Source organism: Clarias gariepinus, chromosome 14, assembly GCF_024256425.1.
Source record: "Clarias gariepinus isolate MV-2021 ecotype Netherlands chromosome 14, CGAR_prim_01v2, whole genome shotgun sequence".
Lineage (NCBI taxonomy): Eukaryota > Metazoa > Chordata > Actinopteri > Siluriformes > Clariidae > Clarias > Clarias gariepinus.
The window spans coordinates 13,414,507-13,431,645 of NC_071113.1; the positions used below are offsets into that span (position 1 = coordinate 13,414,507).

General features: G+C 38.2%; 2 protein-coding genes across 2 annotated transcripts; both read left to right on the plus strand.

Annotated features, from left to right (window-relative positions):
- The first annotated feature begins 99 nt into the window (after positions 1–99).
- pms2 (PMS1 homolog 2, mismatch repair system component) lies at positions 100–11,343 on the plus strand. Its single transcript, XM_053512353.1, has 15 exons — positions 100–621; positions 3,343–3,482; positions 3,578–3,664; positions 3,751–3,853; positions 4,968–5,151; positions 5,235–5,402; positions 6,237–6,334; positions 7,052–7,151; positions 7,228–7,312; positions 8,170–8,322; positions 8,412–9,270; positions 9,366–9,533; positions 9,616–9,716; positions 9,814–9,983; positions 10,995–11,343. Exons 1-15 carry the CDS (start codon positions 608–610, stop codon positions 11,136–11,138), a joined length of 2,574 nt encoding a protein of 857 aa, XP_053368328.1. The 5' UTR covers positions 100–607; the 3' UTR covers positions 11,139–11,343.
- Positions 11,344–11,492: 149 nt separating this feature from the next.
- On the plus strand, positions 11,493–17,139 carry rsph10b (radial spoke head 10 homolog B). The gene is made up of 18 exons (XM_053511652.1): positions 11,493–11,653; positions 11,731–11,806; positions 11,920–11,988; positions 12,847–13,020; positions 13,111–13,196; positions 13,285–13,405; positions 13,518–13,694; positions 13,780–14,010; positions 14,191–14,380; positions 14,495–14,603; positions 14,699–14,778; positions 14,887–15,032; positions 15,105–15,212; positions 15,432–15,581; positions 16,043–16,099; positions 16,209–16,266; positions 16,607–16,796; positions 16,927–17,139. The coding sequence occupies exons 1-18, from the start codon at positions 11,493–11,495 to the stop codon at positions 17,126–17,128; spliced, it is 2,385 nt and encodes a 794-aa protein (XP_053367627.1). The 3' UTR covers positions 17,129–17,139.

The following is a 17,139-nucleotide window of genomic DNA, read 5'->3' on the forward strand; positions in this document are numbered from 1 at the left end:
CCTTTAAATCTTTTAGAAGCCTTGTATTAACATAGTCTTCAATTTTTGACCATCGGTTTTATATTTGTACACAGTCCCTAATTCCTTAGTGCTCGCTATACAGTATGATGAAACCTTTCCAAATAGTGTCAGGGATTTAAAAAGTTAGACATTTGCTCAGATTTAACTCAAACATTAGAAGCAAAATGGCTAAACAAAAATCTGATGTAATATTAAAGCAAGTAGTAATAGTAAATAATAGTAATAGTAAAAATGTAACCTAACGTCATACGATACTTTTATGCTAAAATGCACGGTTCTGCGCAAACTTTGTGGCGACACGATGCTCTCAAACGCAAACACTGGGGCGTACAACGCTGCGCATGACGCGTGCACGATTCTAGCGGGAAGTTGTATTGATAATACGGGAGAGAAGTGTGTATGTGCTGTTAGTTCATAAGGTCTGCAGTAAATGTTGTAACGTGCTAATTAGGTTCGAATCGTGCCAGTTAATTATCTAACAAATGTTCAAACATGTCATGTGAAAGTCAGCGTTTTAAGCTCTACCCTGTCTGTAAGTGCATTGGGAAGTGTTTGTAGTTCAGGATCTGAGAGACTTCCAGGAATTATGACAGAATCTTGGTGAGTTTTTTTTTTTTCTTATCTTTTCTTTACATTTTTATATAGTTTTTTAGTTTGGAGCTTTTCACATATAAATGAATCATTTTCAACATAATCTCCTTGTATTTCAAAATGCTTTGTGCATCTGTCAACAAGCTTTTCTATTCCCTTATTAAAAAATAATTTAGGCTTAGCTGAAAATGAAATGCACTGCTGACTCACTTCCTCATCAGAAGTGAATCTTTCTCCTCGTAGGGCTGCTTTCAGGAGAACAAACACGTTAAAGTCTGATAGATCAAGGTCCAAAACTGTAGGGAGTGTGCTTTAACACACAAAACAAAGTTTTTGCAGAGTGTCTACAGTGTGCGTAAAAATAGGCAAACATGTGTTATCATGCAAAATCTCACCCCGCCTGGATAGAATTAAATCCTCTGCATTTAATCCTAAGTTTGAGATTCAGCTCTTTAGGCATCTTACTGTAATGAGGACTGTTGAACCTTTTTCCTGATAATGTTACAATACATTTGGCCCTTTAGGATCCTTGAAAACTGTAAGCATCACTTTTCCAGCTGATGTTTGACTTTTGAACTTTTTCTTGGTCAGCAATTGAGGATGTGTCCACTGCACAATTTGCCATTTACTTTTAGGCTCGTAGTGATGAGTCCATGTCTTATCACCAGTAATGATTCTCTTCAAGAAACTTTTACCTTCCTTAAAGTGGCAGGCTTTGCAGATATCCAAATGCTTCTGTTTATTCTTTTCCGTGAGTTGTTTCAGGACCACCCAAAAAAACAAATCAGTGCAAGATTCGCTTTCATGGCATTCACAAGAGGGGCTCACTTTGCTTTCAAAACCTTGGTTCTTAGCTTCATGGATTTTTAAAGATGTTGGAAACATCCCTTCTGTTCCATGTTAACATGATTGCATAATTCAGTGTCTGAAGATTTTTCATGTGCACTTTCACTGATGTGACTCATTCTATAACATTCCAAAGGTGTTAATACTGGATTGAGATGCGGTGACTGAGAAGCCAGTGAGGAAGGAATCTTTGTCATGTACTTCAACCCAGTCTGAGATAAGCTTTTATAAGCTAGCTAAGTTTTTAGTCTTAAACTGTCCAGTTTTAGTAATACTGAGCCCACTGCAGCCTCAGTTTTCTGTTCTTCTCTGACAAAAGTATAACCCCACGTGGCCGCCTGCCATTGTAGCCAGTCTACCTCACTGCTTTTCTTTTCGGGTAACTACAGTTGTACAGAGTGGCTATCGGAGTTACTGTAGCCTTTTTGTGACCTTGATCTAGTCTGACCATTCTCTTTTGAGCGCTCTTATGAACAAGCTTTTACGATATTTCATGTGCCAGCAGTGTAACGCATAAAATCATGCAGATGCAGGTCAACATCGATACAGATGTTGACCTGCATCTGCATGATTTTATGCGTTACACTGCTGGCACATGAAATATCGTTCAGGTGTTTAGATAGTTTTATTAGGTGTACAGATGTTCCTTATAACGTGTTCAAGGTGTGTATGAGCTATACATTTTTATTAGAGATGGGGGGTGAAAATTTTTTAATTCTTTATGTGCCAATTTATCTATCGGCACATTGACTACAAAATAATTCATTTATATATATTTTTTCTTTGGAGTCATTACATTTAATAAAAATGCACCACTGATTAACCAGTGATCAGAATTGGCTTGTTTTCAGCTTGGTCAGCAATGACTGATCAGCCTTGGACATAACCGATTCTGTGGATGAACCTCTAAGTTTTTATCATTATCAAACGTTGCTTTTGTTCAAAAGCACCTGACTGGCGCTTTTCCTCAGTAGTCTGCAAGCAAATTAGTTTCACCCCCTTACACCTCAAAACACCACTATAGCTAATTAGGCTCGAAACACGCTTGTTAGGAAACACACATGCTAATGTTAGAAGCTGCATGTGCGTGCTTGCAACTGCTTAACATGTGCTCAAGACTATGATGTGGTAAGACGTCATAATTTCTTTATTATCCTAAAAATGATTATAAACTAAAAACTATTTATACACTGACATTCTGTTGCATAGTAAAATGTAGCTTTTTGTTTAATTTAATTTTAGTTTAAATGTCTTGTTTCTGAGTTTGTATTGTTAAATGCTTTAAAATGAAAAACCTATATAACAAATTGGTTACGCTTAATTACTCGTATTCAGTTTAGTTGGGCAGCTGTAGAAACTTGTATAATATTTTCAAGTTATGACAATTTTTTTTATTGTTTTAAAGGTTCATGGTCTTAAAATTGTAACACATTGCAAAAGAATGTAATTTTTTTTTAAACAAATATCAGAATATTTGTAAAATTTTAATACATACAGAAATGCCAAATATTGATGATCTTGGTGCCTACTTATCGTGATAATATTGTTTTGCGTGGTGATTATGCACCTAAAATCAAAATTGTTGTTTTAAACATTGAACACTGAGGCTCATTAGCAGCACACATGGTTTATTGGTATGTTTTTGGCTATGTTCTTTAAATATTCTAATTTCTCATCATCCCTTGGTTGCAAACGGAATACTTGTACTTTACGGGTGAGCTGCATGAATACAGGTGGCAGTTAAGCAGTTTAGTGTTCTGTCTCCATTCCTTTTCCCAGGAGAAAATGTCAACATTCAAAGTCAAATCATCTTAAAATGTGATTATGTATTTTTGTCTGGAGTTTAAATACAAATGATCCTAATTTGTTGGTTTGTAATTCCAGCTCAGAGCCAGCCAGAGCAATCAGGGCCATAGATAAACAGTCAGTGCATCAGATCTGCTCTGGGCAGGTGGTGTTGACTTTGGCCACAGCTGTGAAAGAGCTGGTGGAGAACAGCATAGATGCGGGTGCTACACAAGTTGGTGAGTGCGTGATTTTCAACAGTATCATGAGTATTACTTGCGATTCCTATGAAATTAAACTAAACTAATTCTAAGCTGTTTTTTTGGGATTTCAGACATCAGGCTCAAGGAGAGCGGGATAGAGCTGGTGGAAGTCTCTGACAATGGCCGAGGTGTGGAGGAGGAGAACTTTGAAGGCCTGAGTGAGTTACAATCACATCAGAGTAATTTTTTTATGGGGGAGGGGGTACTAGTTTAGTGTACTAATTTTTCTTTTCTGTATCCACAGCTTTAAAGCACCATACATCGAAACTGAGAGATTTCTCCGACTTAATTCATGTTGAGACATTTGGATTCCGGGGAGAAGCTCTGAGCTCACTGTGTGCTCTTAGGTTTGTCTAAATACTTTCTGGAACAACAGCACCGTTACAATAACACAATATTCATCATGATACACTGATCTGATATGAAGATGTAAATATCAGACAGCTGATTACTCTGCTTTCTGAAATGAAATTGTACTGTGTCTCAGTAATTTATACCATATGAGACATTTATACCACCATGAAAGGAAATTTGTCATCTACAGTGATGTTAAGCTGCTGAAGACAAGTGACAGAAAAAAAATAAAATAAGTACATCAGCACTGTATACTGTTGTAGTCAACCATGACTGCATTTTTAAGTAAATTTTTACTAATAAAGTAGTAAAGTGTTAGTAGCCCCATTATTTTGAAGACATGATAGAAAAAAATATATAATACAATATATAATACTGGGCAAAAGTATGTTTTTTAGTATAAACTTTCTTATGGATCTTTTTTTATTATTATTATAAAAAAAATTATTGTAGGACTTACAAAAAGTATAAAAAACATTTTTGATATTTCTGACCACCAAATTAAATGTTAAAAAATAAATACTTGTATGCCAGAAAAGGAAACAGCACATTATATAAGCAAACATAAAATAAAAAAAATAAATAGAAACTGCTGGGTTTTGCATGCCAAAAAAATTAAAATAAAAAGGTCCAAAGGTCAAAGTCATCGAAAGAACTGCGGGTGGTTCTGCAGGATGCTCAGTTCAACTTAGTAACTAATTTGCTTATAGAACTGCACAAATTGTACACAAGACAAAAAGGTCCTCAATGCATTGTCATGCCAAATCCTGACTTTACTTCATTAATTACTGTTTTCTGGGCTTAAAAAAATTATTAAAGGCATTTTCTTACATGTGCCATTTGCACAGTACTGCTTGGGTCTGGTTTCTGTCCACATTTTTGTAACCAGTTTGCTCTCACAGGGTAATAATAAGTTTAAATAGTTTGGAAGGAATGAAAATGCATGTTGCAGTCCAAATGTTGTACTAGTGATGCCCTTAACATCATCCATAGTGTTGACTGATGAAAGAAGTTTGCTTCTCCTAGATCAGAATAAATGAACGACATGTTGACTACATTAAGCTGTTCTTGCTATAGAGTTAAGTCATCCATAATTGTTGTCCTTAGTGACCTCACTGTGGTGACCTGTCACGAAAGTAGCCATATCGGGACTCGGCTCGTCTTTGACCACAACGGCCGTCTTGTCCAGCGAGCCCCCCATCCCCGGCAGCAGGGGACCACCGTCAGCCTTCAGCAGCTCTTCTCCACCCTGCCGGTTCGACACAAGGAGTTCCAGCGCAACATCAAAAAGGTTCAACAACAGTATGCAGATTCTGAAAATGTGAAAAGTTGAACAAGTTAAAGTGTGAGTGATTGAAGTGCTTTGCCATGCAGGAGTTTAGTAAGATGGTCCACATCCTGCAGTCTTACTGCATCATTTCCACTGGTGTGCGCATCACATGCACTAATCAGCTCGGCCAAGGCAAGCGTAACACAGTAGTGTGCACCAGCGGGAGCCACAGCATGAGGGACAACATCGGAGCACTGTTTGGCCCGAAACAGGTAAAAAAAAAAAGAAAATGCCATTGTTACTTTGGGAAACAGGGAAACTATTTTAAGATCCAGTTGAGCTGTAATCAGAAAGTGTGTTCCATGACCTGTGATGTAAAGCTCAATATCATAATGTGTTGCTTCTGTGAGAGTACGTTTTACTATTTAAAATAAAAATGTCATCAGTGAACATCTCTAAAGCCCCTTTTTTTTTTAAGCAGTCATGAAAATGAAATAACTCGAGCTCTGAGCTTGGTCAAGAAGATTTGTCTGTCTTTTAATCAAAGCTGGGCAATTAATCAAAAATTAATCGAAACTGACATTTAGACACTCTGATCGACGTTATCTTGCCCACGACATGTACTATTTAAAAATAAATCATATTAATAGGTTTTTATTTCTTTCTTTATTTACCTATTTTGTTAAAACTTTTCCCACTACACATGTTCATTTACTGTCACCTTAAAAACCTACTACCCCTTGTGTAGTCACATGATTTCTAACCCACCCAGTCTGTAATGTGAAAGAAAAAAACGCTTATTAGAAACAAATATCCCACCACATATCCAAAATATTCGTAAATCATAAACTTGTCAAAATGTTTAATTAATCACAATATTGATTTAAGGTCAATTGCCGAACAATAGTTCAGGTTGAATATGTTAAAGTGAGTGATTGAAGTGCTTTGCCATGCAGGAGTTTAATAAGATGGTCCACATGCTACTGCATCTTTTTCATCGGTGTGGGCATCACATGCACTAATCAGCCTAAACAAAAAAAATCATTAGGAAGCATTAAGTAACCAGAGATGTATTGTCTTTAATCTGGATAATATTCTGTTCACAGCTCCAGAGTCTACTTCCATTTCAGCAAATATCTCCAAATGAGAGTATTAAAGAAGATTATGGTTTAACTGGGGAAGAACTCCCTAAAGACCTTTTCACGTGAGTTTCATGGTTCACTTCCTAACATGATCATAAGGGAAATTATATATCTATATATATATATATATTTTTTTTAATTTATATATTTTTTTATATTAAGACTATCATGTGTTTCTGCGTGACGCCAGCCAACCGCATCTTTTCGAACTGCTTGCTCACGCACCGTTAGGGGCGGAGTAACAGTCAGAGGAAAGCGCTAGACTCACAGACGCCCCTGATTGGCTGTAGATTGACACATGATAGTCTTCAGCCCTCCCGACTGAATGGTAGTAGTAGAGCCGTGATGAAGTACCTCTCATCCCTCCCCTCTGAGAAAGCTCGGCCAATCAGCCCTCTCTAGGCCTCCGGCTCTGAGATGTTACAGCATCACCCGGGGATCGAACCAGCGATCTCCGTGTGATAGGGCGAGCACTTTACCAATGCGCCACTCGGAGGCTGCACATGCACATTCTCGTGCAGACCAAACAGTAAGCTGATCCATTGTAGTTTAATGTGCAGCTAAATCAAACAGCACACCCAAGTCTGGATTTCTGATTGGGAAACAGTCTACAAACCAATTGGTGTGAACATGTTCTAAAATGCTTCCTCAATCTTCTGATACTGCTTTCTAACAATAGCAGTCCGATGCATCCAAATTACGACTGTTTTGCATGCAGACACTTTTTAATAGATTTCTGTTAAGGGTACCTTACTTGTTTACTTGCTCTTGTATTCCAGGATCTCTGGTTATGTATCACAAGCCGATCATGGTGTGGGACGAAGCGCGACTGACCGGCAGTTTTTCTTTATTAACAACAGGCCTTGTGATCCTTCCAAGGTACCCGCATTTCATTTTTCATCATTTAGCTTACTTACATGTTTTTTTTTTTTTTCTAACTAATGTGTTCCTACAGGTTTCTAAGCTTGTAAATGAAGTCTACCACATGTTCAACCGCCATCAGTACCCATTTGTTGCTCTAAACATTTCTGTTGCTTCAGGTGAGAAATTTTTACAAAGCACAAGCCATACTGTAAGAAATCATAGATGGGTCACACACAATATATGCAGTCGGCCAAAACACTGTGTGTGTGTGTGTGTAGTTTCTTTATATATATATATATATATATATATACATATATATATAAACTACATACTGTAAATACACAAATGTGTGTGCCAAAGAAGCTACTTCTGAAGTCTATGAAACATTAAAGTGACCAATTTTGCTAGAAATTGACCGTTTTGGAGAAATTATTTTGTATGTGCTCCAAAAATGGTAGGTTTTCCCTTCAAACAATAATTATTTGAAATGCTAATTATATTTATTATATTTATTTATGAGTATTGATACTTCAATTGGTGTAAGCTCCTGAAGGATATGGTATGACCTATAAAAATTGTTGCTTAAATAAGCCAAAAATCTTTAGTGTCCATAACCATGTCAACTTCAGGTTGCAATATCCTAACAATTTAGCATTTTAGAAAAATAAACTTTCTTAGGTTTCTGTCTTTTCATGTAAAAACTAAATTGGCCAAGTTTTATCTGAATGACAATTGGGATCATTGAAAGATTTTAAGTAAAAAATGTTATGGACACTACATAAAACGGCATAAAATTGTATTTAGCCAATCTGTTTCTTTTTATCTGACAAAAATATAAATATGTTTGCATATTTACAAAAAAAAAGAAGCATGGTTGAGAGATCAAGTATTATAAAAAATGGTGTTATGTGATCCTATCTGAAAATTTTCTTTTTCACCTAGGTGAGACACTTTTTAGCACCAGTACCATTTTTTGGCCAAATGTAATGCATTTACTTCTTCCTTTTTTTTTTTTTTAAACACTACTGTGTAGAATGCGTCGATGTCAATGTTACACCGGATAAGCGCCAGATATTTCTGCAGGAGGAGAAGCTGTTGCTTGCGATTCTTAAGAGCTCTCTCATTGCCATGTATGAGACTGGAGTCAATAAAATCAGACTCAACAATACACCTCAAATCTCAGGCAGTATGTGTTCCAAATCCTTGCGTTTTTCATGTTAAAAATGATAAATGAGGCAAAATATAATTGTTTGTTTCACTGTTTTTGTTTGTCAGGTTTTTCCAGATGTAGTGATTCTGATATTAATTCAGAAGGTCCTCGAAAAACTTCGCTGACTGGACTGACTCCAGACAATGATTCAGAGACTTTGACACACACCCCGAAGACATCTTTTAACTTAGCTGGACTTAAGGCAGCATTTTCAAAACAGCAGGTTCCTGCTATTGGAACAAAGTCCTCCGATAATAAAACTGTTCATGAAGGTCCAACACAAAAAAAGATGCAGTCGTTTTTCCATTGCTCAGAAAAGACTAGCTACAGCAGATCATCAGATGCTGCTTCAATAAAAGCAACTTTACCCTTAGTAGCTCTGAAATCCAGTCTAACCAAGCACGAGAACAAGTCAGACATGGAGGCTGATTCGTGTCTGTCTGATCACAGCTCCGTTATTGACACCCCAGAGACTCTTTCTGGAAATCGTTCTGAATTTGACTCTCCAGACTCAGGTTTAGAGGAACCCAGCATTAAAACAGAGCCTTACAGGGAGTCTGTAGATAAAGTGCATGACGGTTTGCAAACTTCAGAGCAAGAGCCTGGGTCTGTTATTTATACTGAAAATGTTTCTAGTCCCAAGGCAAAAAAATGTAGGTGGGATGATAACCTATCAGAACAGCCCCAACTTACATCCTCCAGTGTGAGTGGTGCTTCATGTGGAGTGTTTGACAAACCAGTAAGCATGCAGAAAAAAACTGTGCCTTTGCAGTTTTCAATGACCGGACTGATTAAAAAAATGGAGAGACTAAAGACACGGCAACGAGAGCAGAACGAGTCTGAGCCAAAATATAGACGCTTCAGGGCAAAGATTAACCCTGGGGATAACCAAAGTGCCGAGGATGAGTTGAAGAAAGAGATAAGGTATAAAGATCATTTATTCTTTTTGTATTCTCATATTATTCTTCTTTTAATAAATGTCTTAAATTGTTTATCTATATATGTGTGTGTATTTTTAGCAAGGACATGTTTAAGGAGATGGACATCATTGGTCAGTTCAACCTGGGTTTTATTATTACCAAGTGTAAGTCGGATCTTTTTATTATCGACCAGCACGCCACTGATGAAAAGTACAACTTTGAGATGCTGCAGCAGCATACTGTCCTAAATGGACAGAGACTTATTGTGTAAGTTTGGACTTTGGTGCATTTTTAAAAAGTAATTCACATTGATTTTGAAGGTAAACGACATTTTCTGTTTTTATCTCAGTCCGCAAAATCTCCATCTTCCCGCTGTAAGTGAAACTATTCTGATGGAAAATCTTGAAATCTTCAAGAAAAATGGCTTTGACTTCTTTATTGATGAGAATGGTATGTATATAAGAGCACACCCAAAGTTGGTAAGCTCACTATGTGTCTGTGTACCTTAAGGAGAAGATTATTGAGAGTGAAATTTTATGTTTTATAGCACAAGTCATGCAGAGAGTGAAGCTGATATCTGTACCCACGAGTAAGAACTGGACCTTTGGCCCAGGAGACATTGAAGAGCTCATCTTCATGCTTAGTGACTGTCCTGGCGTCATGTGTAGGCCCTCTCGAGTTAGACAAATGTTTGCATCAAGAGCATGCCGCAAATCAGTGAGTATAAACGTGCATGTGCCTTATTTTAATACTTACACTTGCTTAACATAAATTGCATATATGACTTGTGAGTTGTCAGTGAAAGGGCAAGCAAATGTTTCCTTTGACCCCCTAACACTGCTCAACTGATCCCACCATCTCTCGAAGAAGATATGCATCTAGACTGTTGAATAAACATTCCTCTGGATGTACATACAGCCAAGTCAATACCCATCTTTAAGCAATAGCTAAAGCCCTTTCTGTTTTTTTAGGTATTTGGGTAAGGTTCTTAACAATATTTAATAATGAAAAATCCAAAGTCGCTCTGTATAAGAGCATCTGCCAAAGGCGCAAATGTAAATATAAGTAATATTTTTGCTTAAGCTAACTAAGTAGGTTCTTGCATAAACCGTCCTCTCAACCATTAGTTGGCTGAAAAGACCTATTACCCTTATGTCGCCGGCCATTGCTGTATGGGAAAAGTTATGTTGCTGAGAAACCCAGGATTCAGTCACTCACTTACACACACTTACTGTTCTCTCTTGTCTTCTTGGTGTTTAACGGTGGTTAGCATCGACGACTGTATGTTGCATTACCGTCATCTTCTGGTCTTGATCTCCTTCATCTTTCTTTCAGCTTAAATCATCTTTTCTAGTCCCATCGCCCTTAAGAAACACATCAGATATTTTCTTCCTTGTCCTCTTTCTCCATTTCCCAAAATACTTTTCACAATGTACTTAACCTCTCCAAATGACCTTTGCCCCTCTCCTGAATGTTGGAGTGGATCTCTCTGTGCTGGTCAGTCGCCGCGGCATCTTTCTCGTATCCCACGAAGGAGCATGAGAACATGACGAGATTCAAACCCTCCAACACTGGAGGTGCACGGCACTCTGCGAATGCGTCGCGCTGGACAATAAAGACATACTCTTTGAGATTCGTGTTAATGATGCTGTGGCTTTCAATATGATGTTTAGTTGGTTTTACAAGTCACTATAGTAACTGTGAGGAGTGCTCTTTTCTTTGTCACAGGTGATGATTGGGACTGCACTGAATAGCAGTGAAATGAAGAAGCTTGTGGTCCACATGGGGGAAATCGAGCAGCCCTGGAACTGTCCTCACGGACGGCCGACCATGAGACACCTGGTCAACCTTGATGTCATTTCTCAGGACTGAGGACTGATAATTTTTATTTTTATTTTTTTGGAATGCTGTATATTTAAAGCAGCTGTTTTTCTTTCAATGTTTTAGTACACATACTGTTAATTCTTTTTAAACTTTGTTTGTTTGTCGTGTGTATATTGTATTTATTTTTCTGTGATCATTCAACTTGCTTTTATATTCGCGTTTAAGTCTGAATTTCTTTACGCTAATAAAGAGCTGTCTGCACTAATGAGAAACGCATGTGATGTTTGACCCTTGCGAGCCGCCGTAGAAACACGGTCGCCTAGCAACCTGATGCCGTACACAACGCGCTAACACGCTGTTTGACGGAGTAGCGGATTAGCTGACGGGTTTACTGTGTCTGTAATGGCGGAAGATATAGATATAACGTTAGAATCAGACAGTTTAGCGCTAACAGAAACATTACCTGCTGATGAAGTGGAGAATCACTCCGAGGAAAGTGTGGATTCATCAGCGATCACAGAGATTCCAGCTGTGCATCTTCTCTCAGACCAAATAATCCAGAGGTTAGCGACTGTATACTAACTCTACCCGCTCTTTACATGCAAGATAAAACAGATCCACTCACCCGAGTGCCTTTCAGGTATGAAGGCGACAGGTCAGGAGAGGTGTTCCACGGGGAAGGAGTTGCTTACTTTAAGGGTGGACATATATACAAGGTGGTGAAATAATAATAATAATAATATTAATATTAGGTCAGCTGTTTTGATGGAATATGAAACGTTCTCATGTACTCAACCCTCCAATCATTTTTTCCCTGCTTATTCCCAAGGGAGGTTTTGTAGATGGTGTTATGCATGGCCGTGGAGAATACACATGGGCAGACGGGTTAAAGTATGAGGTGTGTAGACTTCTGTTTCATCCCTGCCCAAAGAACCCAAGCACTATGTGGTAACCAGGTCACATGCAAACTTATTTTTTATATAAGGATAAGGGACTTGAACAAAGTTTATCTGCAAGATTTACAGAAGGGTTATCTGAATACTGTAATTATATTATTATTATTACATTACATTTAGGCATTTGACAGACGCTCTTATCCAGACATTTTTATCTCATTACACATCTGAGCAGTTGAGGGTTAAGGGCCTTGCTCAAGGGTCCAACAGTGGCAACTTGGTGGTTGTGGGGTTTGAACCTGGGATCTTCCGAACCGTAGTCCAATGCCTTAACCACTGAGCTACCCGGGGCTTGGAGCCTATCCCAGGAGGCTTAGAGCACGAGGCAGGTTACACCCTGGACAGAGTGCCAATCCATCGCAGGGCACACACACATACACACACTACAGGCAATTTGGGAACGCCAATTAACCTAACCTGGATGTCTTTGGACTGTGGGAGCAAACCCACCAAGTACAGGAAGACCATGCAAACTCCATGCACACAGAGACGGGAATTGAGCCTGGCCGGAATCGAACCTGGACCTTGGAGGTGCAAGGCGACAGTGCTAACCACTACACCACCGTGCATATGGACAATAATATCAAAATATATTTTCATATATTTAAAAAATTACATGATATCAATGTTTAAACCCCCATATAATAACAAGCTACAGTTTCCACATTGTTTTTAGACCCTCTTAAAGGAAGATGTTCTCGTGACCTACTAATTTTTTATTTTAACTGCAGGAATTTTAGAACTAAACTGCAGAGTAGGAACACTCCAACACTAATTCTAACACCAATTCCATTTGGCAGGGGGACTTTAAAACAAATGCTCCTATGGGACATGGGACATACACCTGGTTAGATCGTAGTACCTATGAAGGAGAAGTATGCAATGGAATCCGCCATGGCCTTGGAATGTACAAATCTTCCAAAACCAGCACTGTATATAAAGGGCAGTGGTACAAAGGCAAAAGACATGGCAAGGTAGGAAAGAACATATCCCATAACTGTCACTTCACCGAATTTTAAATAGATGCAAGTTTCTTCATTTAATACAAGACTTGATTGCCATAGGGGACAATGTACTACAATGAAGAGGCAACATCGTGGTACAAGGGTGATTGGGAAAACAATAGAAAAGAAGGCTGGGGTATACGCTGGTATGTGCTGACTCCCATAGTTCCAAAGTTCATTCAGTGCTCAAACTCTAATAACATTGAAATGACCAATTCACTGCTTTCCCACTAGCTATCCATCAGGAGACACATATGAAGGTCAGTGGAAGAACAGCGTTAGACATGGTGAAGGAACAATGAAATGGATTCAGCTGGGTCAGGAATACAGTGGGCAGTGGCTAAATGGTGTTCAGGTCTGTGAGTCTTTCTGGTCACTAGTCTTAGGCATTTCACTATATTCAAGCACATGCTATACCTCATTGTGATGGTAAGTGGTATATATTATAGAATATATCTTCTCTGCAGCATGGGAACGGGACACACACATGGTTTCTGCAGCGGGTTTTTGGCTCTCAGTACCCCCTCAGGAATAAGTATAAAGGGGAATTTGCAAAAGGCATGCGTCATGGTCAAGGAATATTCACCTATGCAAGTGGATCAGTTTACTCTGGAGGTTGGAAAAATAACAAAAAACATGGTCAGGTAATTCATTTTGCATCTTTTCATGCGTTCGTTTATTTTGCTCATTGTTTCTTTCCATGGCATTAAAGGAAATGTTTTGTTTTAGGGAAAGGTTATTTTCAAAAATGGTTGCGTATATGAAGGGGAGTTTATTGATGACCGTATGGCAGAATTCCCAACATTTTCCACTATTTCAGTATGTGCACTGGGTGGTTTACCTAGTGGAGCTGAGGATTCAGGCAATAAGGGAACAGTACTTGGACCTGACATTGCTTTAAACATAGAGAATCTATTATCCCGAACTCCAGAAGCACAAAGAGGACAGGAGCTCAGACAGGTCAGTGCGGCCCGGGTTATGACATTATGATTCATGGTTTAAAAAGTGAGGCTTATTAACACTTGCTGTACAAATTTAACTATTTGGACTATATGATGTCATAAAGGTCTTTTTTTCCTTTCTTAGTAACCTAGACAAGATGCATTATTGTGATGATGCTCAGTGTGTTCATGTGTTCAGGTGGAATTCGCTATTATGAGACATATCGCATTGCTGAGGTCAACATACACACTATACAGCAGCCTTGGAAATGAGAACTCTCCAGACAACACCTTCCTGCTCAGTCACATACAGTGCTGGCGCTTTCTTCAGGATTGCAATGTCCACCAGCATGGATTAACACTGGCACAGTTGGAAAACCTCATTAACAGTAAATAAATCTCAGTAAAACTTGCTACATGGTTTCATGCAAATGTGCTTGATTTGTTTCGGTACAATGATGTTGTTCACTTTTGCATTTTTAACTAATGCATTTTTCTTGTAGAGGATATCTCTCCAGGGAAGGTTCTTTCACCTTTTAGTACAATGTTGCTGAGAGAATGGATTAGCTATATTGTTGTTGCAGCATTCTATATTTATCACAGAGACTTTGAGTAAGTTTTGCTTTTTTGTATAAATAAAGAATTGCTTATTGCTAACACTATAAAGCATTTCAGGCTAACAGCTTGCATCTAATTTAATGGTTCAGGCCATCCAGTTGTGTGCTTGCAGAGTGCTTTTCTAAGTTCATGAGGCAGAACATCATTCCTAATGCCAAGAATGTTAAAGGTAATTTGATGTTCGTACAGTGTGATGTATGCCATCATTTTACTTTATTAATTTTCAATGAAGTGGAATCAGCCAAAGCCCACATTTGATGTATAACATATAACATAGGACGTCTTTACTGTCATCCTCTTCGCGCTGCGATTGGCAAAACCTATCTTAACAAATGCTGGGAGATCTACCAGACTATCCCTAGAGTAACCTCATCTGTCATCTCTGACATCATGACTGCCAGACACTTCATCTGGATGTTTAAGGTAAAGAGTTTATCACTGATATCAAAATGAAATAAAACTTAATTTAACCAATTATCCATTTTTTCTCTATAGGTTTTACATCTCTTTGACCAGACACTAACCACAAGAAGATTGCTAGAGATCCTTTCACTAGAGAATCCTGCCATCTCCAGTTCTTCTCACAGTAATCTGGATTTGGAGGTTGGGTTCACTGTTAACATCACAATTTAAACCTAACGGCCATAAGCAATAATGCAATCGAGTTTTTGAAAACCCCAGAAACTCTCAAACCATTTAATTTAGAGCAATGAATATATACTAAAGTAGACTGGTTTGGAAAAACCCTGCTACAAATTTAAATTGTTTAATAAAAAAAATATATATAATTTTGAAATAGGATCTTGTTGAACTTCATTGCAGGTCATTTTTCTCGAGTTCTTTGAGTGTTTGCTGGCTTGTGCTGAAGTGAAGGACAGACTTGGAGTCAGAACGGCACAACAAAATCCTGCGAAAACGTCAGGAAAACAGATAAAAGACGACTCTATTCTGAACCAGATGGCTTCTTCTCAGGTTAGTGAAGATATCCAAGAAGTGACGCACTCGCAGCTTCGACACCTCGCTTCAACCGTTTAAAACAACAATGCATTTTAAAGATTCAGCTGAGATATGAAGCTTTTGCAAGGCTAAATTGAGTTTTTTAAAATTATGGTGTATTTGGTACAAATTTAACTCTCTTGTTCCCCTGGAACTAGCCGTACATCTTACTTCACTGCAGAAGCTTACTGAGTTTCAGCTGAACCTTGGAATGTATTTTTGCACAGAACAAGGGTCGTGGACTCTCTGATTACTTCTGTTGTATTAGCATTCCAGGTGACAAACTTCACAGTCAGTGAGCAGAAAGCTTAAAAACCAAGACCTATTGTAAATTTCTCATATGCACCTTAATTCAGATATAAGACAGAACCTTTCCTTTAACCCAAATGAGATTTGTATACATACCTAATTGTACACATTTCAATTTTGGTCTCCAGCAAAATAAGCCGACAGTGCCATGCTCAAGCACCATCATTTCATCTGCTGCCACCAGTGTAAAAATCCCTTGAGTTATTTACTTTTTTTTTTTTTTTCATCCAACTATTTTTTAAATTACTGTTTACAGAAAAATATAATCATTCTAACAAACATGTCTCCTTATAGGAATTTAAATCCAATACAACCCCGCCGTCATCCTATATTGAAGAAATACAACCTAAAGGTACTATTCTCTTTTAGATGCATGTCTTTGGCTTTTTATCATATACTAGATCACAGAGTTGACCTGACTGTTACAGACACATCTAAGATGGAATTAAACAAAGAATCTCCATGCAGTTTGTTAGTTGATGACACACAAATGACCAAATCATCATGTATAAACACAGGTACAGACTAGTTTAAAAAGGCTTGTATACATTGTGTATAGACTAGACTGAATTGCTCAAGCAAGCCTATAGTGTATGTGCAACACTGGGGTTCAGTCTGTAAGTGGATAAACGTAAACTTTACTCATCCTATCACCACCTGTCTCTTACTGTGGTTTGTGTATTATTGGCCAGAGTTGGCTGAAGAAGAGCGACCAGAAGACCAGGTGGAGAACTGGAAAAACCGTATTCACCAGTTCTTTACAGACATATTATTCCCAGCATATGAACACAAGTTGGTGTGTGAAAAAGAGATGCAAGAGGAACACCAAAGACAAACCACAGACAACAGACTCACCCTAGAAAAGGCTAAGGCGAATGCTAGGTATTTAACCTTTTGATTCAATTACATGGCATCTCGCCAGGTCTTAGTTATACTGCAGGATGATTTTCATTCATTCCTGCTCAATATATGGTGGTAATGAAATGTTGTTGAGCAGACATTTTGTTTTTAGGCTAAGGGAGCAGCAGAGGGCAGAAGAAAAGGAAATATCAAAAGAAGATGAGAAGATCAAAGAAAAAGTGGAGGAAGATGAGAGAAGTGATGTCTTAGATACCCTTGATGATTCATCTGCAGTTCTGACAACCCCAGTGACCACCTCTACCTCTGTAGATGTCAACCACCCACCAACCATCAAAAAAAAAAAGAAGACATGATTTTTTTTTTT

Bases quoted from the DNA above. Each gene is read 5' to 3' on its own strand.
- pms2 (XM_053512353.1), top strand. The intron at 7,313-8,169 runs GTGAGAAATTTT...ACTACTGTGTAG, and splicing joins AAACATTTCTGTTGCTTCAG to AATGCGTCGATGTCAATGTT. The intron at 8,323-8,411 runs GTATGTGTTCCA...TTTGTTTGTCAG, and splicing joins TACACCTCAAATCTCAGGCA to GTTTTTCCAGATGTAGTGAT.
- rsph10b (XM_053511652.1), top strand. From the start codon at position 11,493: ATGGCGGAAGATATAGATATAACGTTAGAATCAGACAGTTTAGCGCTA. The intron at 14,381-14,494 runs GTAAATAAATCT...TTTTTCTTGTAG, and splicing joins GTTGGAAAACCTCATTAACA to AGGATATCTCTCCAGGGAAG. The intron at 15,033-15,104 runs GTAAAGAGTTTA...TTTTCTCTATAG, and splicing joins ACTTCATCTGGATGTTTAAG to GTTTTACATCTCTTTGACCA.